Below are 19,111 nucleotides of genomic sequence, written 5' to 3' on the forward strand. Positions count from 1 at the left end.
TCAAATGATGGAAACTAGTAGTTGGAATTGACCTTCTAGAGAGGCAGGGCTGAGGGTGCGGGTAAAGCTTTGAATTCAACCCTGCGTTCAAAAGAACCTCATCAGTCGGCTTCAGTGTGTGACACTGTTTGTTTCAGAGACGTAGCCCAGGCTGACCACATGTAGCCAAGGATGACATTAATACTTTCTGCTTCCACTTCCTGCGTGCTGGGCAGGCACTCTACCGGCTGAATAAGTCCTCAGGCCCTGTTGTTTCGTTTTAGACATGGTCTCACGTAGCGCAGGCTTGTCCTGCATAGCCTTGCTATGTGGCTGAGGCTGCTCTTGAAATCCTGCCTGCCTGCTTCTGCCTAATGAGTGCCGAGATCACAGACCCGTGTCACCTTGCTCAGCACCCGGATGAGTGCTAGTGCATTGTGGTTTTAAGTGCTCCTCAGAGAGAAATTTTCTTTTGAATCTTGCAGAGCACACGTGGTTACTTTGATTGCTTTTCACATGCCCCAATAGCATGCTCTCAAAACTCCCATGTCCAGGGCCATACACCCAATTCAACAGCCCCAAATATCAGGTAAGTAAACAGGTATAAAACTTGTAACGCTTGAGAAAAGGCATCACTGGGCTTTTCCAGTCTCCTGGGCCTGCTGTCATGGAGAACAGAGATGGTCGATGTATCAGCTGCTCTTACTCCCCTGCTCTCCTGTAGAGTTGTGTGGCAATGATGTGTAAGAATGGGACCTAGGAATCCTTAAAAAAAAAAAGATTCTTAGGTGAATCCAGACCCCTGATACCTGTACACACACCCTCCCACACACACTCTTAAGATTATGGGAGAGAAGGAGAAGCGAGGAAGGAGCGCATGCTTGCAGATTCTGTGTGGGAAGGGCTCTTTGAGACTTGGGAAAGTCCCTACTCAAGGGGACAGGTTCAAATTAGGTATTAGCGCCTGCTTAGGTCTCCAAACTTCCGCAGCTAGCTCTTTTCTTCTCCTTCTCCTCTTCTTCTAGACATGGCATCTTGCTTTGTTGCCCAAGCTATCCTTGGTCTTCTGAGCCCACGTGATCCTCCAACGTCAGCCTCACAAGTGTCTGAGACTACAGGACACTTGCATGGTGTCCAGCATGATCAGGAACCATCTCAATTTGGTTATCGTGCAAGGAGCTGGCTCCCACGGCCAGCTCTCTGTAGTCATGAATTCTGCACCTACAGATTCGACCACACAGACCCTGAATATTCAGTGTGGAGGTGTGTGTGTGTGTGTTCGTATGTAAACCACACCCAACCCTAACACATTCAAAAAGAAAAGAAACAAAAACTCTCACACACACACACACATTTTTTTTCTTGTCATTATTACAACAACAACACGGCATTAAGGACTGACATAGCCTTTTCGTCCTATTAGGCATTATAAGCACTCTAGAGACGACTTAAAGTATATAGGAGGATATGCATCAGTATCAGCAAATACTACACCATTCTACATAAGAGACTCAAGCATCCTCAGATTTTGGCATGACGTGGGGGTCGGGGTGCACTGGAACCAGTTCTCCAGAGAATCTGAGGGACAGTTGTCTTCCGTCTTTTCCACATTCTTATGTTCTCCTTTGAGTTTCTGCTCCCCTGGTCCTGGGCTACTTGGGGTGGGAGGTAGATTTTGATAAGACAGGAACGCAACAAAGCAAAGCAAAACAAATGAACAAAACCAAACTGCCCTCTGGCTTGCCTCTAGCTTGCCACAGATTGTTTGGTGCTCAACAATTCCTTTCACTTCTGTTACTCATAGCTAAGATGGCCTACATTGCTGGTCTTCATGTCATGTCCTATGGATTTGACAGAAACCTGGGGGGCCCCTGGAGAGCTGAGCTGGCTGCTCCCCTCCCCCCCAACTCTTGCACCCATTGGAAAAGCTACTTTTTAGACACAGGAGTCCTTTGAAAGGCCCTTAGGGGACCTTTGAAGCAAGGCCACCATGCCTCCTCCCAGCTTGATCTTCTGAAGCCCAGCTGAAGCCATTTCTCTCCAGGAGATCTCCCTGGTCACCTCATGCTGGGAACCCAGGTTCCGCAGTAGCACTGACCCGCTAATGCCTGCCTGTGTTTGGAAGTTGCTTCCCACGCAGAAGACCAGCTGTCCCTTTCCCATCTCTCTTCCTTACAACGCCATTCCCAAAGCAGATGTTCAGTCAGCTGTCTGATGTTGCCTAGTGTCATGAGCTGTGTCACCTGAGATAAAGCCTCAGGACAGATTCTTTGCTTTGGGGGTGGGGGAAAGCCAGACTTTGGTCTTGAGTCCCCCTGGCGCTCTAGAGAGACCTAGTCTTTAGAATATGACCTAGAGAAACTTCAGGTTCATGAACAACCTCACAAAAACGAGTCTGCACTCCTGTTTTAACTAGATTCTGTTCACTCGGTAACTCTCCCAGCAAAGCCTGTCTGTAGGCCTCATCCATGGAAGAGGCATGCCCTTGAAGCCTAAGGTTGGGCTCGGCTGCTCGTGATCTGTAGTACAGCAAGCAATGGTGGTACCCCATTGCTAGTAGGCATCTCAGAGAGTTTCAGAGGGGAAGGTCAAAGGAAAAGAGCAACCCCGGGCTTGGCTCGACTACAACTCTTTCTGGAGGTGGAGGCCCAAAGAGGAAGGAGGCTATACAAAGAGACACTCAAGAAGGGAGAGTGGGGAAGGGCCAGAGGCAAAGGATCAAGGCAGCCACGGGCCAACGGCCCTGAAGCAGGCAGTCAGGAGGGAGCTATAGTAGCGGAATAAGCAAGGAGAGCACTCTGCCGATAACTAGTGACATGACTCTGGGTAACAGTCAGTCAACCTTCCTTAGTCAGTGTCTTGACCAACTGCAGGCCCCTGTGTCGTGAAGTTGCAGGAGCCCAAGAAGCCCGGCAGGAGAGGCAAGAGGCGACGGAAAGGGATGTCTATCATTCATTAACGGGGGTGGGGTAGGGTGGGGAGGAAGCGCATTGTGGAGTCAGCTTCCTGCGAGGGAATCTTGGAATTTAGGGATGCTCCAAAGCCGGCCTTCATGTCTCCTGCTTCTCTCCCAGAAGCTGCCTCTGTCCTACTTTTGGAGAGGGTCTGGTCACATTGGGGAGTGTGAACAGAATGGGGCGATGCAGGACAGAGAGCCATGCTCAGTTCCAGCCCAGAGAAGCTCCCCCAAAAAGCGAAGTGTCCCGATTAAGAGCTGACGAGACGGGATGAAATTCAGTAGGCTGTGGAGGGTCTTCAGGGCTTTTCTAGTCAGTGAGGTACCTCAACAGGATCCCAAAGAGAGGGTACCTTAGAGTCACTGAATTTCTTGCCACCTGGGAGAGCTGATGAGCCTTCCCTGACACCTGGAGCTGCACATCTGGCCTCCTCCCTACCCAGAGGAGGGGTCCTTGTTGGCACTGTGGGGGCAGGTGAGTCCTCAGCTGGTCACAGGGAGAGCCTAGTATTATCTTGTAAGGCCCTCCCACTGACTCCTCCAGATGTAGGGGTGAGTAGCAAAGAGATCAAGGCTGGAACATCTGGCAGGGTTTAGAATCCATAGTAGGAGGGTGAGACATCACGTCGATACGGAGAAATACCTTCAAGCTCTAGGCTAAGGGTGGCACCTGCTTTCTCTTCACCAACAGGGCTCTGGACCCTGGTCTGGCCTTCCTGGGCCTCTCTCAGCTGCTATAGCCAGAGGTGTAGGTGTTAGGCCTGCGGAGCCAAACATCCGGCAGGTCTGGCTGACTGTTGGGAAGCACCACGGGGCTGATGTCACCCGGCCCACCGCGGCCCTTCCAGGATAAGCTGCTGTGATGAGGGTTGGGCAGGCCTGGGTCATAGATGGCCTCCTTGAGCACCAGCCACAGGGTGTCACGTTTCCCGTTCAGCTGGCCCCGCTCCAGTATGGGGTGCCCAGTGCCATTCATGACTTCCGGAGAGGTGCCCACAGAATCTGGCACACGGACGCTGGGCTCAGAGGCACAGGTGTCATCTGAGACGCTGAGTCCCTCCAGGGTGCTGCCTGAGGAGCAGAGGCCATCGGGGAGCTCTTCGACTCTGGGCTTGGGGCAGTGGGCAGGGGCTATCGGCAGGGCCTGTAAGATCTGAGCTCTCCGTCCCTGGGAGTCCTGAATGATCCAGGTTTGGGGGTTGGGGCCAGCCTGCTTATAGGGGGAGGAGGTCTGCAGGGCTGGACACTGGCTGAAGACTACCTGGTGGTCCAGGAGCAGATCCCTGGGGTTGGCAGGGACGGGGACGTGCCGGAGGCAGCAGCTGCCGTCATGCAGCTGGAAATCTTCAGAGAGGATGGAGGGCCGGTGGGACAGCTTGCTTGTGGCTGTGCTGGTGTCAAAGCTGGGGCTCCGGCGCCGAGACAGGGGCTGCAACTCATAGTGCTCCGAGAACCCCGGTGGCCCTGTCCGTCCCTTCTCATCAGGGTCCTCGGTCCCGGCATCCCACGGCAGGTGGGCGCAGGGCCACAGGATCTGCCCACAGTTCTTCTCTGGCCCAAAGAAACAGCACAGGGACTGGAAGAAGAAGCTGGCAAAGCCACAGCCAAGGAACTTGACCATCATGACGATGATGCCCAGCTTTCGATAGAGCAGTATGGTGGAAGGCAGCATGAGCACGCCGGAGGCAAAGAGCGCTCCGGTCCCCATGGCTGTGGCCCGGCTGGTCTGACGCAAGGAGAAGGCCACCCGGCTCAGGCGGTCCGGGTGCGGGCACAGGTGGTAGGAGATGCAGTAGTTGACCGTTAGGTCTACAGAGAGGCCCACGGAGGCGGAGAGGAAGAGACACTCGGCAGGGTTGAGCTGCCACTCGAGCAGGACCAGCAAGCCCACGGTGAGCAGGACGGTGCCAGCCACAGCCGCCACCGAGAACAGGCTGAGGGGGACGTTCCAGGTGCCCAGCAGTAAGGTCGCGAAGGCCAGGGCCAGGGCCAGACCAAGCACGACAGCAGGCTCCGTGCTCAGGCTATGCTGGAGGCTGTAGAGCTCCAAGGTGCTCGTGAACCAGCCCTGGTTGATGCCCGGAGGTGCACTGCCCATCTCTGTTGACAGCCAGCGGCTGACTTCGGTGTAGAAATGGTGGACCGGGCCGTACTCTGTACTGTACGGTAGGTTGGTCTGGAACTTGAGAACTAGAGCCGCCAGGTTGCCGTGAGTATCGAAGCGGAGCCCCAGGTCACGGCTGCCGTCGGGACTTTGCTCCAGAGCCATCATCTTGAGACAGTGCAGGTAAAGCTGGGGGGCCCAGGGGAATTCCGACTGGCCACAGCATAGATCGGGACCCAGGCGGCCACAGCTGGGGCTCTCCATCCACTGCTGCAGGGCTTCCACCAAGCACAGTGTAGGCCAACCCTCTGGCTGCTCTCCATAGAAGGTCTGGTTCTGGGCTCCGTGGCAAAGGGCCAGGAGCCACTCCTGAGCCTCAGGGCTGCCGGGGGAGAAATCAGGATCGCTGACCACGGAGCTGTTGCTGCGAGGGTCCAGGGGATCACTAGTGTCGACTGGCAAGATTCCCCACACCAGAATCACTGGCAAGTTGCCGCCCTCGTTGGGGGGAAGATCCTCGAACAGGAACTGCTGGCGGTACTCGGCATCAAAGCGCTCAAAGGGATGGCTGGACCGGAAGACCTGACCGCCCAGCGGCAGGAGAATAGGCAGTTGCAGGCGTGGGCTGACGCCGCCGATGTAGGCGCCCCCTGCCGCCAACGCCGCGAACCAGCAGATCCAGATGTACCGAAATTTGATGACGCCACAGGGCAGCAGGCGCTGGAAGAGCAGGCGAGAGAGGATGGAAATAATCCTGCGGAGAATGCGGATCCGTCTGTGCAACGCCAGCAACAGCCGCAAGGGGTCGCTGCCGCCCCTCTGGCCCTGGGCTTGGGACACGCAGCCGCGTGCCAGGTAGCGCTCGTGCAGCACAACGGTGGCCGGAAGCCAGAGCAGCGTGAGCCCCATGTGCACCAGCACAGCGGTGCCCATGAAGAGGGCGAAGCAACGCACTGTGGGCAGGCGGCTCAGGTAGCTGCCGTAGAAGGCCGCGCTGGTGGTGAGGCCCGAGACCAGAAGCAGGTAGCCAAAGTGGTGCATGGTGCGGCCCACGCGGTGTGCCAGACCCCCGGAGGGCACCTGGCCCCGGCTGAGGCGCCACAGGTCGAAGAAGATGAGACTGTAATTGACACAGACGCCACTAAGCAGGAGGAGGGACGCTAGGTTGACAAAGGGGAAGTAGGCCATGCGGAACGCTACGTGGTAGAGAAAGAAGGCCACCATGAGGGAGCCCACCACCCCCAGCAGTGACATGAACGTGATGAAGAGGGAGCGCAGGTAGAGAGACATGCCAAAGAAGATGACAACCAGAGCCACCAAGGGGTACATGGTGTCTTCGGCTAGGTAGTACTTCAGCAGTCTGGGCTTGAGGCCCAAGTCCATGCCGCTGATAGACGTATAGTTGTCAGAGACTTTAATTGGGTCAACCAGGCCGTCCAAGTAGATGTCCAGCAGGGAGGAAGTCTTTGTGATGGGCAGGAAGAGCAGGCCGAACTTGAGGGAGGGCACCTGGTAATCGGCGGTCTGGGGACTCAGGAAGTCCCTGTCTAGCAGGAAGTGCAGGAGATGATAGACCGCGGTGCTTCGGGTACACTTGGTGGGGACTTGGGCACAAAACGGGGGTTTGTTCTGCCCAGATCCCACACAAGCCGGCACGAGGACACCACGATGGTAGAAGGTGGCACAGAACCGAAGCAGGGCCAGGGTGCGGTCGGTATCGGCTTGGGTCGTGTCCATGCAGGAGGAGCGGTTGGACAGTACAGCCAGATAGTTGCCCAGGGACCAGCTGGGACAGCACTCATTGGCTGCTGATCGCTGGCACAGAGCCCCGAAGCTGATATGAGAGCGGATCTGTAGGGCACACAAGAATGGGGGGGGCTCACAGGGAGGTCCAGGGACCTGTGCCTCCCCAGACCTGTCCTGGGCCCTCTCACTTCTGGTCATGTGGAAGGGCAGAGGGAAAATATCTCCACTGCCCTACCCACATTATTTGTCTCAAAGCTGCCATCGCCCCTGACCTAGCTTCTGGTAGCTCTATCTTGGCTTCATCAAAGAGGAACCTTGGGGAGTTTCCCCAGGCCTCTCCCAGACACTCTGCTAAAAGTGTCAAAAGTCCTACAGGCCATCCCAACCCTGCAACTTCCAGAGTCAGGGGTGGGAGTGGAGGTGACAAGCTACATATGGAAGAGGCCAAGAGACTCCGGGATCAGGGTCACTAAGGACCCACCAGCTCCTCTCTCCCTGGGAACCCTCTTCTGGTGGGAGCTTTCTTTTCCCACCTCGTGCCTCCCCGCCCCCCCAACCTTGCTGTTCACACCACAACAGCTGGTGTGGTGCAAAAAGCTCTCGCCCGGGAGTCAGATGCTAGCTCTCCCACTAAGCACATGCACAGCCTCGCGGCTTAGCTCACAGCGCTGACAACGCTGAACATTTATCAAGTTGTTACAAGTGCCAGCGATAGGCTGGGTTCTCCTGAACCTGATTTCACTGTCACCACCCCTTTAAGGGATGTACCAGTAGCATCCTTATTTCATACAGACAGGAGGTAGCCCAGGAATAGCACAGACTTAGCACATGCAATTATCTAAGTTTGATCCCCAGACCAAACAAAAACAAAAACCCAACAACACCCATGAGGCACTGAGAGATTAACACGTCATGTACCAAAGGAGCCCTAGATCTGGACTTGAACTTGGGCATCTGAGTGCAGAACACATACTCTAACCGGTGTCCTCTGAGGCTCTGGGCATCGTGGTGTGACTCGGAGGACTTGGGTTACAGAACCTCAGAGCGGTTTTCCCAGTGTTTTGCTTGTTTAGCAGCAAACACTTCCATAGATGTTACTGTATACAGTTCTCTGTTAGAATAATTGAATTGGCACTGCTTGGGTTTCCAAGGGCTGCAGCCTTGAGGCCTAAAGTCTCAGCTTCCCAGAGCCAGAATCTCCTCAACAGATTTCTGAGATCTTGTCTCAAAACCTTTTGGCACTCCCCAGGCTCTGCTTGAGCGCCTTCTGCGATGGGAGGTTGGCACTTCTACAGTGAGGCAACTTTTCTTTTCCTGTCCCAACCCAGAGCCTCCTATAGTGTTGGAAGAGTTTTCCAGGCAGGAAGAGCTCTCCCCAGTTCACCTTGGCAGTCCAGGCTAAGCAGGATTGCATTGTGACTGGCTCCTTTGTGTCATCGGTGCCCACCCAAGCCCCTGGCATGCCCCCAGGCCGCTCACCTGCTCCTGTTCTATTCGACACATGGAATGGATGGCTTGCAGGTTCCACAGGCTTCCCCCAGAGGTGGACACAAACACCAGCTTTGCGTGGCTCTTCTCTGCAACACAGCCCCCACATAGCTCAGCCCTGTGGTCCCAGAACCCGGGCCCACCAGAAGAGACCCATCCTGGGCCACCTGAAGCCTTGAGTGCCAGGAGCCTGAGGCCTAGCCTTGCCCCCATATACCCTTGGCTTGATTGCACCTGGATGGAACCCCGGAAGTCATGATGTAGCTTACCAGGAGGGCCGCAAAAGAAGTTCTCCTCTTCTTTGTCTTCCACTGGCCCCACCATCCTCTTGTTTCGGACCACACTTTCCTCAGCCCTGCCCCAGGCTGCGGGGCTCAGGGTGCTTAGGAGGCCTGAGCTAAGGCAGAGAGAAGGGTTTTCCCAGGGTACTGTTGTGGGATGCTAGACTCACAGGAATTAGAAGGCTGCTCCCCCGGGGAGCACCACCTCTCTCTCACATTTCTTGCGTCTTTGGAGAGGTCATCTGGTGTCCTCTCCTGGAGTCCTTCCTCCATTTTGCTACCCTCAGTGGGAATATGGGGATGTGTTACCTGTTGATCTCAGGGTCCGGGGAGAGAGAAAGCAGATTCTTGGGGCCAGTGAGGGCCTGCATGGCTTTCCAGACTTCTAGCTTTCGGCTGATCTCTGTGTCCCGAGGCTCAAAACCCTGCAGAGAGGAGCAAGTGTGAAGGAGCGGGTGGGGGCAAAGGAGGAGTGTCTCCCTCTGGGCCCTGCCCAGCTCTGCTCCTTTGGTCTCCCCCTACCTGGATTGTAGACCTGTGGTCTCCTTGCCAACCCTACAGCTCTCTGGTGATCCAGAGCCCTCCAACACCACCTTATCCCCCAGATGCGTCAACTGTCTGCCCCAGACTGAGCTGCGATGTTCTCCCTCCCTCCCCGTGGCCTCTCTCACCAGTAAAGGCTCCGAAAAGTCAAGTGGTGGGCTTCCCAACAGCCCAGCTAGGGTACAGAGGAAGATGAAGGCCAGGCACGACAGCAGCACGGCCACCGGCCAGTCAGCAATCAACTGGGAATAGCTGAAAAAGAGGAAGGAAGTCCACATGAATCGATGCTGGGTGTGGTGGTAAGGCTGGCGAGCTGGGGTAGGTAGAGAAGAGAGTCCACGGAGCAGCTACCCGCCTGGCCACTCCTGGGGGTTCAGGGGAGGCCTGGCCCTACCTCTTTGGCATCCGGAAAGAGCGTTCCTGCCTGTGGAAGAGAAGAGAAATTTACCGTAGTCTTCCGGTGTGTGTGTGTGTGTGTGTGTGTGTGTGTGTGTGTGTGTGCGCATGTGTGTGTGTGTGTGTGTAGTTCATGCACACATGTGCCTGGTTGGGAGTTTGGGGGGACAGGAGGAAGGTTGAGCACACATGGGTTGGGGAGGGTATGGGTGAAAGACAGAGGACAAGGCATAGAGGAATATGGTATAATTCCTTAGAGTTGCCCACCCCCAAGTTCCAGGTTTATTGTTTGTTTGTTTGTTTGTTTGTTTCCTGTTCCATCAAGCTGTCTCCTCCATCAGAGGCAGGGGACACGCAAGTCACCTCCTGAGAAAGGAATCTGGAAGCTTTGGTGTCTGCAGTATCTTGGGATGGGTTTTCGAGCGCCTCCTTACCTGACACTGACCACATGGCGTTGCACGGAAGGTGGCTTCCAGACCCCATCATGCTGAGAGGGGTCTATGGAAGTGCTGAGGTTGGAGACGTGGGCACATAGAGACGCTTGGTCTCCCAATCCTAGTAACGAACTGCCTTCTTGATAGTCTTGAGGCGCTCGAGGAAAGGCAAAATGGCCCGCTGTTAACGGACTGGTCGGGTCTACAGCCTGGAGGGCAACTGCCGGTGCTGGCACCGGAGCGCCTGTTGGGTCTTCCAGGGGACAGGCATGGAGGGAGCAGCTTCTCTCTGGGCTTGCCTCGGGAGCCATGGCTTTGGTCTAGGACCTGAGAGAGGGAAGGCAGGGAAGAGGGGGTCGTGTGTCATCTGTGTCCTAGAATTGTTCAGTAAGTGAGACTAGGAGATGGGCGCCCAGGGTTGAGGGTTTTTTTGTTTGCTTGTTTGTTTGTTTTTGTTTTGAGGACAGATGAGGAGGATGAGAGCTCAAATCATGCATGCTTCGGTCCACACTCTCCCCCAAACATCCATGCATTCGAAAAGTATCACTGGCAAATCTGCCGTATATCATACAGCCTGCATTGCCTGGTACCAAGCCTGTTTCTTCAGACACGATCTTTTTTCACTGCCTACACAACCGAGAATTTTCTCGTTTTACAGGATTGAAATAGATTCAGTGAGAAGTAAAGAGTAGGACCTGAACCCTGTTCAAGTTCTTCTGAACTTGAAGACTGTGCACTTGCTGTATAGTTGCCTGTTCTCTCTGTCTGTCTGTCTATCTCTGTCTCTCCTTAGTATGTAGCCCTGGCTGTCCTGAAACTCATTACGTAGACCAGGTTGTCCTTGAACCCCCAGATATCCTCTGCCTCCCCAGCGCTGGGATTAAAGGAGCGTGGCTCTGTGTCCAGCTTTTTTTTTAAAGATTTGTCTTATTTTTATTTACATGTATGTGTTCACATCCCTGTGTGTGTGTGTGTGTGTGTGTGTGTGTTGTGCCCAGCTTTTGTATACTCTTGACAGACCTCCTTTGAGTCACTCATGACTCTTTCCAAATCAGTCACCCGCATCCTCTCCGTTCCATTTCCCTACTGCGTATTTCTTCACGTGTTGGCTGCAACTAGCTATCAGATTAGAGACTTGTCCCACCTCTCGGGTGGGACGTGGAGGCCGGGAATGCAGGAGCGGATGCATAGGAAGGTCCCTCTCCACGTCCACGGTGCCTTGACCAGCTCACTGATACAGAAGGTGGCCAGGGCAAGTCTGCTAGACGGGCTGCTGAGAGGGGCACTGCGCTAAATAAGACCCAGCACGTGTCCCTGGGGATTCATAGTGGTTGGGAGATGCAGGCAGCTCAGCATGCTGATCTGTATAGAAAGTAATTCGGTGACCCAATTTCAATGGGGCTGAGGGAAGTTGGGAAGTTCAGCAAACGAGGCTGCTGCTTTTTCGATAGCCTCGGCACCGGCCAAGAACAGCACAGGTTTGCTTTGTCAGCCTGTGCATGGTGCACAGAGGGAGCTGTAACCTCCAAGGAATGTGGCAGGAAGGAGTCAGGCATGACCCCCAGTCCATGAGTTCCACTCTTCAGTTCCAAGGGAAGTAGAATCTTACTCCTGTGGCAAGATTGCCAGTCTTAGGACAGAAAACAAATCAAATCAAATCAAAACAAAACAAAACACGGATACAGAGCAGACTGCATGGAGATCGTGGAGGTTCTCCAAGAGGTTCAGGGCCAAATGATTTGGCAGTCTACTTTCCCTTATCTTGCCTCGCTTTCCCAGCCCAGCCGAGCTTGTCTGACTCCCATGGGAGACCCAGGTCTATGCTACACCAACCCTGACTTGCAAGCCTATTTGGTGCCCTGCCACATGTGTCATGGGCCACAGTGGTGGGGTAGACATTGCTTGTGGCAGCTGGATGGCTAAGTTCTGCGCGGAAACCATGAAAAGAAACTGGAAATAATAGGTGAACTCTGGCTACCCTCCCCCCCCCCCCCCGCCATCAGAAGAATGCCTGTATCAGCAGTTTAAAAGAGAACCAACCTCATGCTGAGGGTAAAATGGAACAGTGGAGGCAGGCTCCAGGCTCTCTCGTCATTTGTCTCTGGGCCCACAGAAAAAGACAATGATTGGAGCATTTGATGTTGAATGTTTGGTTTTGACATAGCACACATGAGGTTCCTGGAATAGAACCTGGCATGTGGAAGACACATTTGCTTTTTCTGTGCTTTCCCGACTTCAGGGCCACATGAAGTGTGCACCCTAAGAAGCATATTTTGCATGGGTAACTTGTCACTTTTAGGTATTCAGGCAATGCTCCCATTTCATAATGTCTTATATCTTGGGACTCTCACTGTAGCTCTAAACGTAAATTCTTTCTTTCGTTTGTTCCCTAAAAGCTGGATTTGACATCTGATGTCATGATTGAAATCACTGAGACTTATTTGTACTAATTCAACATTTAAAAAAAAAATATATAGGCATTTGACCAAAGACATTCTGAAGCAAGACCTCAATGACCCCAGGAAGATAATGACATAGGCAGCCAGGGTGCTGGCAGATATCAACCCTTGAAGGCCAAGCCCTTTGGCCAAAGAGAAACTGGATGAGGTGCCCTGGCTCATGTGTGAGATCATTTATTAATTTACTTACTTATTGAGAGAGGATCTCCCTGTGTAACTTGGGCTGGCCTCGAACTCATAACTCTCCTGGCTTAGCCCTGCCGAGTGCTAGGTTTACAGATGTGTGCCACCAAGCTTGGTGCTCGTTTCTTCGATTTTACTAACCCGTTTATTTATTTGTATGTCCAGTGTGCTCAGCACAGTGCTTGGGCTTGAATACTGCTGGCAGCAGCAATGGTCTCTTTCTTGAGAACAAGGCTTACTTTCACGTCCTACCCTCTTGAAGAAGGCTTTGTACCTGCTAGACTGATGGATTCATGTAAAAGGGAAGAAAACATCTGCTTCCACTTGTGGGGCATTCTTTTCCCCTTGAGAAACAATACAAATTTCAAATCAGTTAGTCTGTAGACAGCACGTCAGCCTCTGCTTTTTGGCCCTCTAAGGAAGGCCTTTTATTTCACAATTACCCGCTCACTTCTGTAACAGAAGTTACCCCTCCCTGCCTGTCACGTGATTATTTGCCTCTCCTGCCTGGCTGCATGGTTGTATACATATTGGTTTAGATTATGCCATTGTCCATAGTCTCATCCTTCTGTACTATGCTGTCCATTATATCAGTGTGGAGGGTCTGAAATTCTCTAGTCTGGTTGCTGTAGAGTTTGGCCTTTATCTCAATCTCCCCTATTTATTTATTCATTTATTTTTTAGCACCATGTTTTATCTGGGTTGGGTCCCAACATGACTAGCATCAGCTCTGCTCTCCCTCTTTAGAGCAGGACCTGCCTCCTAGAGATTAAGACAGTTGGGTAGCCATAGTGGAGGTGAGGGGCCTGTTCCAGGAGCCCATGACTTACATCACTGAGCACAGACTTGTCCTAGGAACCAGGCCCAGACTTGGGACGTCAGTCTCATTTGTAATAGAAGACATCAGCCATAGCTGGAAAAGGGACCACTCTCTTTTTCCAAACTCCGTCTGTTGAAGATCTAGTCTCCATCATTGGTTTGCTTCCACTGATCTATGGCTCTAGCTCCCACCCTTCAACCCTTTCTGTTCCTCTTTGGGAAGGAAGGGTCAACTGATCTGAATCTTGCCCTTCTTCACAACGCAGGACGTTATACCAGTGCAGAGAAGCCGAAATTCTTTAGCCTGACTGCGGTGGAGTTGAGCCTTTTTGTCTCAGTCTTCCCAGTGGAGGGAGTGAGGTCTCTAATTAGGATGAGTAACTCCCTGGCTTGCCTGCTTGCACCCAAGCCAAGTCAGGGAGAGGATGGAAAGTGGTGGATATGGTCTCACACGGCTCACCATTTTGTCAGGACCCTAGGCACAGAGCGCCAACCTGGGAGCCCCAGAAGGGGCAAATGTGTCTGAATTAACCTTGTCTGGAACCTACAGAGTAGTCCTCTGGATGTCACTTTGGTCCCACAGAGTGAGCAGGACAGATGAGAGGAGCAGTTCTCACTGCTAAGAAAATAAATGGTAATTTATACTTGAGGCCAGCCTAGGCAAATAAGCAAACAAGATCTCTCTCTCCTCTCTGTCTCTCTCTTTCACTCTCTTTCTCCCTCTCTGATGCATAGCCCAGGCTGGCCTCAAAGTCATAGAAATCCCCTCCTCAGCCTCCCAAACTACATATAGCTCATGCTGGCCTTGAACTAAATACGTAACCCAGGATGGCCTTGAACTCTATACTTCTGCCTCTGCCTCTTAAGTGAGTGTGGGGTTAATTGGCCACCACAACTGACTTTTTTTATTTTTTCAAAGGTAGAGTCTCTGTGGCTTAGGTGAAAATGCAGAGGCAGGGTTTAAAGGCGCGGGCGGGGGGGGAGGTTTGGGAGAGCCTTGAACTTGTGACCTTCCTGTTCCAGCCACTTAAGGTGTGTGTCATCCAAAAAGTTCTGGGGCTGAGGGTGGGAATGAAGACTCGGTAGAAAAGCATTCTTTGTATACCTAAGGCTCCGGTTTTAATCCCTGGCACTGAGGGAAAAAGACTGCAGTGTGTGTGTGTGTGTGTGTGTGTGTGTGTGATGTGTATAGTGTTATATGCTCTTATCTATCTATCTAGCCCCAGGAAGGTACTTGATTCAACAGGAGCATGTTTGCGTTTTATCTCTTGAGTTGAACAGAGTCGTTATGTCTGTGTAGCGCCCATGGTCTCTGGGGAACTTCAGAGAGAGGCAGAGTTTCCAGAGAACCTCTGGAAGAGGACAAGTGGTTCTCATGCCTGGGAGAAATGAGGAGACCAGACAGGGCTGGTCCTTGGCCAGATATGCCAGACAGCCAATGAGGCTGTAGCCCCTTGTACAGATGCTCCTGGCCCTGGGCCCTGCCCTGATTTGTCATTGTTCCCTCCCCTTCTCCCCCCTTTTTTCTGCAGTGTTTGGGGAAGGAACCTAAGGCCTTGCCAAAGCTAGAAAAATGCTTTATCACTGAGCTGCAACCCCCCCCCCCCCAAGCCTCATCCTCACCTTTTTGGGGTTAGGCTGTGACTCCAAGCAGAGTCTCTGGTCTTCAGAATATACCCAGACTGTGTCTTATCTTCTTGAATAAGGTTGATGAATTAATAAAAGAGGCGGAAAAAAAAAAACCACAAAACATTTACCTCCACCTGTGGGGCCTTCTCCTCAAGCTGAGAAACAGAACGCACATTTAAAATCAGATAATCTGGAGATAATGTGCCTGCATCTGCTTTTTGCCTCTTAAAAATGCCTTTCATTTCAGTCCAGGCAAGGAAGAGAGGTGGTGTCATGTCTGAGGAGAGATGCTGGGGGCAGCAGAGTCAGGGAGGACACAGAAATGGCGCCATGTTGCCACCTGGTCAGACTGCTCCACCACCCGTCTGATGAAGGCAGAAAAATGAAGGGCGCTCAGATCTGGGAATGGGCGCTCAGCAGGAACGCGCTTTTCCTCTTGCACCCCCTGAGGCCCCTTCAGGTTTCGTTTAGACCGCTGCCCAAGCCTCAGTTCTTGCATACTTAAGTGGCTTCAGCCTAGTTTTTACCAGACACAGGGACTAAAACCAGTATGTACACAAGCAGGAGGCCATGCAGGGGAGACAAACAGCCATATGCTAGGCAGGCGAGCGACCGATGGGAAAGGGCAGACAAGCAACTGATGGTGACGGACAAAGACAGTCAGTCCCGGACGTAGACCCCGAATGTCTGCCCTCTCTCCCCAGGACACCTGCTTTGGCCAGCCCCTCTTTCGCGTTGTACATGCACACCCGTTTGCAGACTGACGTAGCTGCGGATGTGAGGCCCTTTGCAAAGACGCAAAGGCAAGGCCTAGGGGGAGTCCGGGGAGCTCCAGAGGGCAAGGAAATGGACATCTGCGGCCTTAGGGGAAAAGGGAGAAGGGTGGGTGGGGCAGGCCCCCGGGAGGTTAAAGCAATGAGAACTAGCATTATTGAGTGTTGGTGAGAGGATAAATTAACCAGGCGAGATGAAGGTGTGCAAACATACTTGCTCCCGGGGGAGGTGCGGGGGAGCTCTCGGAAGGGCTGGGGAATGAATGAGGGTGATACGTGGCGGCGGCTGTGAAGGATACCTGATGCAGGCGAGCCGAGACGATCTTCCAGCGGGATCTACAGAGAGCTTCTTCCTACTTGTCCCGGCAGCTGCCTTCCGGGGCTAAACGTATTCCCCTCAGGCCTCTGTTCGCTCTTCAGAAACTGGCAACGAGATGAGAGATGATCGTTGCAGCAGCTGGGGCTGCTACCACCGTCCATGCCCGTGGGCGGCGCCGCTGTCCGGGCTCCGGTGCTGAAGCAGCGGCAGCGGTGGGCTCCCGCGCATGCGTCAACTCCGGAGGCCAGTCACTGGGCGGGGCCGAAGAGGAATCCGCCAATGGACACAGGGCAGGAAGGAGGGAGGGGAGACGGGGACACCAGCTGCTGCGGCGCCGCAGCATCGGGGGCTGGGGGTTCGCTGTGGTTAAGGCCGCGGGCTGCAGTACAGGCCTCTCTCCCCTAGCCGGGTCCGATCATTGTCCTCAGGGATGTGGCCAAACCGCTGTTCCTAGACGCCACGTTCTCTTTACAAGAAACTAGACCGAGGGGTTCCACACTTCGTAGCGGAGGGTGGGGGCAGAGAGGTCGGGTCTTATGAGTGCCCCTGTTTCTCCCGGCTTCTCTCCGTGTTCTTCCGTCCTCCCCAGGGGTTAGGTATCCGTTCGGGTTGGGCCATTCTTCCCATTTTGGACCCGGTCTTGAGTCTGAGGCCTCTTCCTACGTTAGAGTTAGATTTTTAAAAGTGCGCAACAAGGGGAAAGGGGAAGTGAGGGGAGGAGAGGCACTCAGAGAGATGCCAGGCTGCTTTCACACCATCAGCACCACTCCCCCACCTCAGCCTTACAGAGACCCACCTCGGAGCCCTTGCCAGCCCCCGCCAAGAACTGGCTGGGGAGGAAAAGAATGTACCGGGGTGCTGGTCAGAGGGCAGGCTTGGCTAGAAGCAGAATTACAATGGATACCAGAAGTAGGAGACGCCTGAGTGCAGAAGAGTGGAGGAATCCCACTCTTGGATAGATTTGGATTGGCGAAAAAGGGTCTCGCAGCAAGCAGGCTGTTCTGAGCCTGGCCGTGTGCGTGAACGTGCCATGCTGAAAGCGCCGGGCTGAGGAGAATCAGACTCAAGAGGGTTTGGATCGAACCTATCTCTTAAGCGTGTCCAAGTGCTGGTCTAGGCAAGGCAAGGGTTATAGGGCATGGGCTGAGTGGATCTAGAGGTTTAGAAGGGACCTGAGTGACTTACAGATGGAGGAAGAAAAAGGCAGCCCTCAATTGTTGCCGGGTGGGGAGGATATGGCTAGACTTACAAGATGGCTGATCCCATCTCTGTTCTGCAGTTTGTGGCAGAGAAGAGGCAGGTGCAAAGAGAGAGGTTTCTTGTAATGGAAGTTTTGGTTTCTTTGTATGCTATGTAAATACGCTTTTGTTTTAATCCCAAGTGTGGGATTTTAGTTGGGCCGAAGTCTGTCCACACATGTTAATTGTCACATGTGGGGCGTGATCTTTGCGGCACAGAGAGGGGCATGGTCTGGGACTCTGAGAGTATAAATATGAGGCCAAGAAAGAGACTGGGTGGCCTTCTGTGTGGCGTGGGGCAGTTTGGAGAGACCAGAGACCAGAGACCAGAGGCGGTGTGGCGGTTTGTAGTAGACAGATGAAGAGAAACGCTTCAGGGCTCAGCGGCGTGGAGGGGGCTGCTAGCTGGGCCTGCAGTTGACAGAGACTGAGCCTTAAAAGAACCCCTTGACCCTAACTAGCAGGAAGAAGTAAAGGGGTCTGGGCCCCCTCTACCCACTAACCTTTTCTCTCTCTTACTTAAGGTTGGGGCATTGGTGGAAGGGAGGTAGAGGCCTAAATACTCCAAATAAAGTAGGGTTTTTTAAAAGACCCCTGCAGGTGGCCTTCAGCTACAGTTTCTCTCTCTATTAGTTTGAATGGAAACTGCCTGGAGACAGTGGGGCTGCAGCTACCTTGGATGGCTTTGAAGATGTGGAGGTATGAAAGACAGGGAGAGCAGGCCTCACCTGGAGTGGGCTCAGACGACTGTAACAGAAGAAGGTTGAGAGGTCATTGTGCTTTCAGGAAGTGGTGAGGATGGCTGCAGACAATAGGGAATGTCAAGTCCCATCAGATGAGTGATCCTAAGCAGCCCTGTACTGTGGGTCCCACCTACTCAAGCTTCTGGGAATGCAAAGATGGATGCCTGCTTTGGACAGTAAGGAAACTCAGACCACCACGTGGATGTGAAGAAAGACAGTCTCTGAGGAGAACAAATATGGCCTCCAGGAGGCTATTTATTTGCAAGGGGGAAGTCTGGTTTAGACCCCGTGCCAAGCCAGCTGGGGATTCTATGCAAACTCTTCATCTTGTGTCTTCTTTTCTTCTGATTTCTCAGTGATGTGGACCGGGATGATGCCCACAGTGCCCTGGGCCATGGCCAGGGGGTGGGCCACCAGGCCCTGGAGGGTGGCTTGCCCCAGGACAATGCCCTGGGCCATGGCCAGGGTGTGGGCCACCTGGAGGGTGATGTCCCCCAGGACAGTGCCCTGGACCATGGCCAGGGTGTGGGCCACCTGGAGGGTGATGTCCCCCAGGACAGTGCCCTGGACCATGGCCAGGGTGTGGGCCACCTGGAGGGTGATGTTCCCCAGGACAGTGCCCTGGACCATGGCTAGGGGCTGGACCACAGTGAGGACGACCCTGGCAATGGGTCTGTGGAAGGAAAGCCAAAAGAGAAATGTCAGAGTCCAAAGCCAATGCCAAGGGTTGCAGTTAACTCCTCTTTACCTACCCTCCCCAAGGGACTCAGTATGCCTGAGCATCTTTGGGGGATCGCGGTGGGAAGTTGGGTGGCAGAGGTGATAAGCAAGGGACTGCTCCTAGCCCTTCTTCTTTAAGGACTGGGCAAGGAAAAGGGAAAGAATCTGGATGTTTTAGGTTTATTTCTTTTGCAGATCTGTGACCTCTTTTTCTGGATCTCAAAAAGAAAAAAAACAAAAAAACAAAAAACAAAAAACAAAACAACAACAACAACAAAAAACAACCAAAAAACCTCACAGC

General features: G+C 53.3%; 1 protein-coding gene across 2 annotated transcripts; it reads right to left on the reverse strand.

Annotated features, from left to right (window-relative positions):
• Nucleotides 1-1,313: 1,313 nt before the first annotated feature.
• Nucleotides 1,314-16,327, reverse strand: Disp2 (dispatched RND transporter family member 2). Of its 2 annotated transcripts, none has more exons than XM_021640589.2 (8): nucleotides 16,090-16,327; nucleotides 9,928-10,254; nucleotides 9,492-9,521; nucleotides 9,226-9,349; nucleotides 8,864-8,979; nucleotides 8,543-8,670; nucleotides 8,265-8,362; nucleotides 1,314-6,890 (listed from the first exon to the last, which is right to left on the reverse strand). In XM_021640589.2, exons 2-8 carry the CDS (start codon nucleotides 10,236-10,238, stop codon nucleotides 3,663-3,665), a joined length of 4,035 nt encoding a protein of 1,344 aa, XP_021496264.1. In that variant the 5' UTR covers nucleotides 10,239-10,254; nucleotides 16,090-16,327; the 3' UTR covers nucleotides 1,314-3,662. The 2 variants fall into 2 exon arrangements, with proteins under 2 accessions (XP_021496264.1, XP_060228077.1); XM_060372094.1 differs by lacking the exon at nucleotides 16,090-16,327 and adding an exon at nucleotides 15,012-15,143.
• Nucleotides 16,328-19,111: the final 2,784 nt, after the last annotated feature.

This window comes from Meriones unguiculatus, chromosome 18 (assembly GCF_030254825.1).
Source record: "Meriones unguiculatus strain TT.TT164.6M chromosome 18, Bangor_MerUng_6.1, whole genome shotgun sequence".
Lineage (NCBI taxonomy): Eukaryota > Metazoa > Chordata > Mammalia > Rodentia > Muridae > Meriones > Meriones unguiculatus.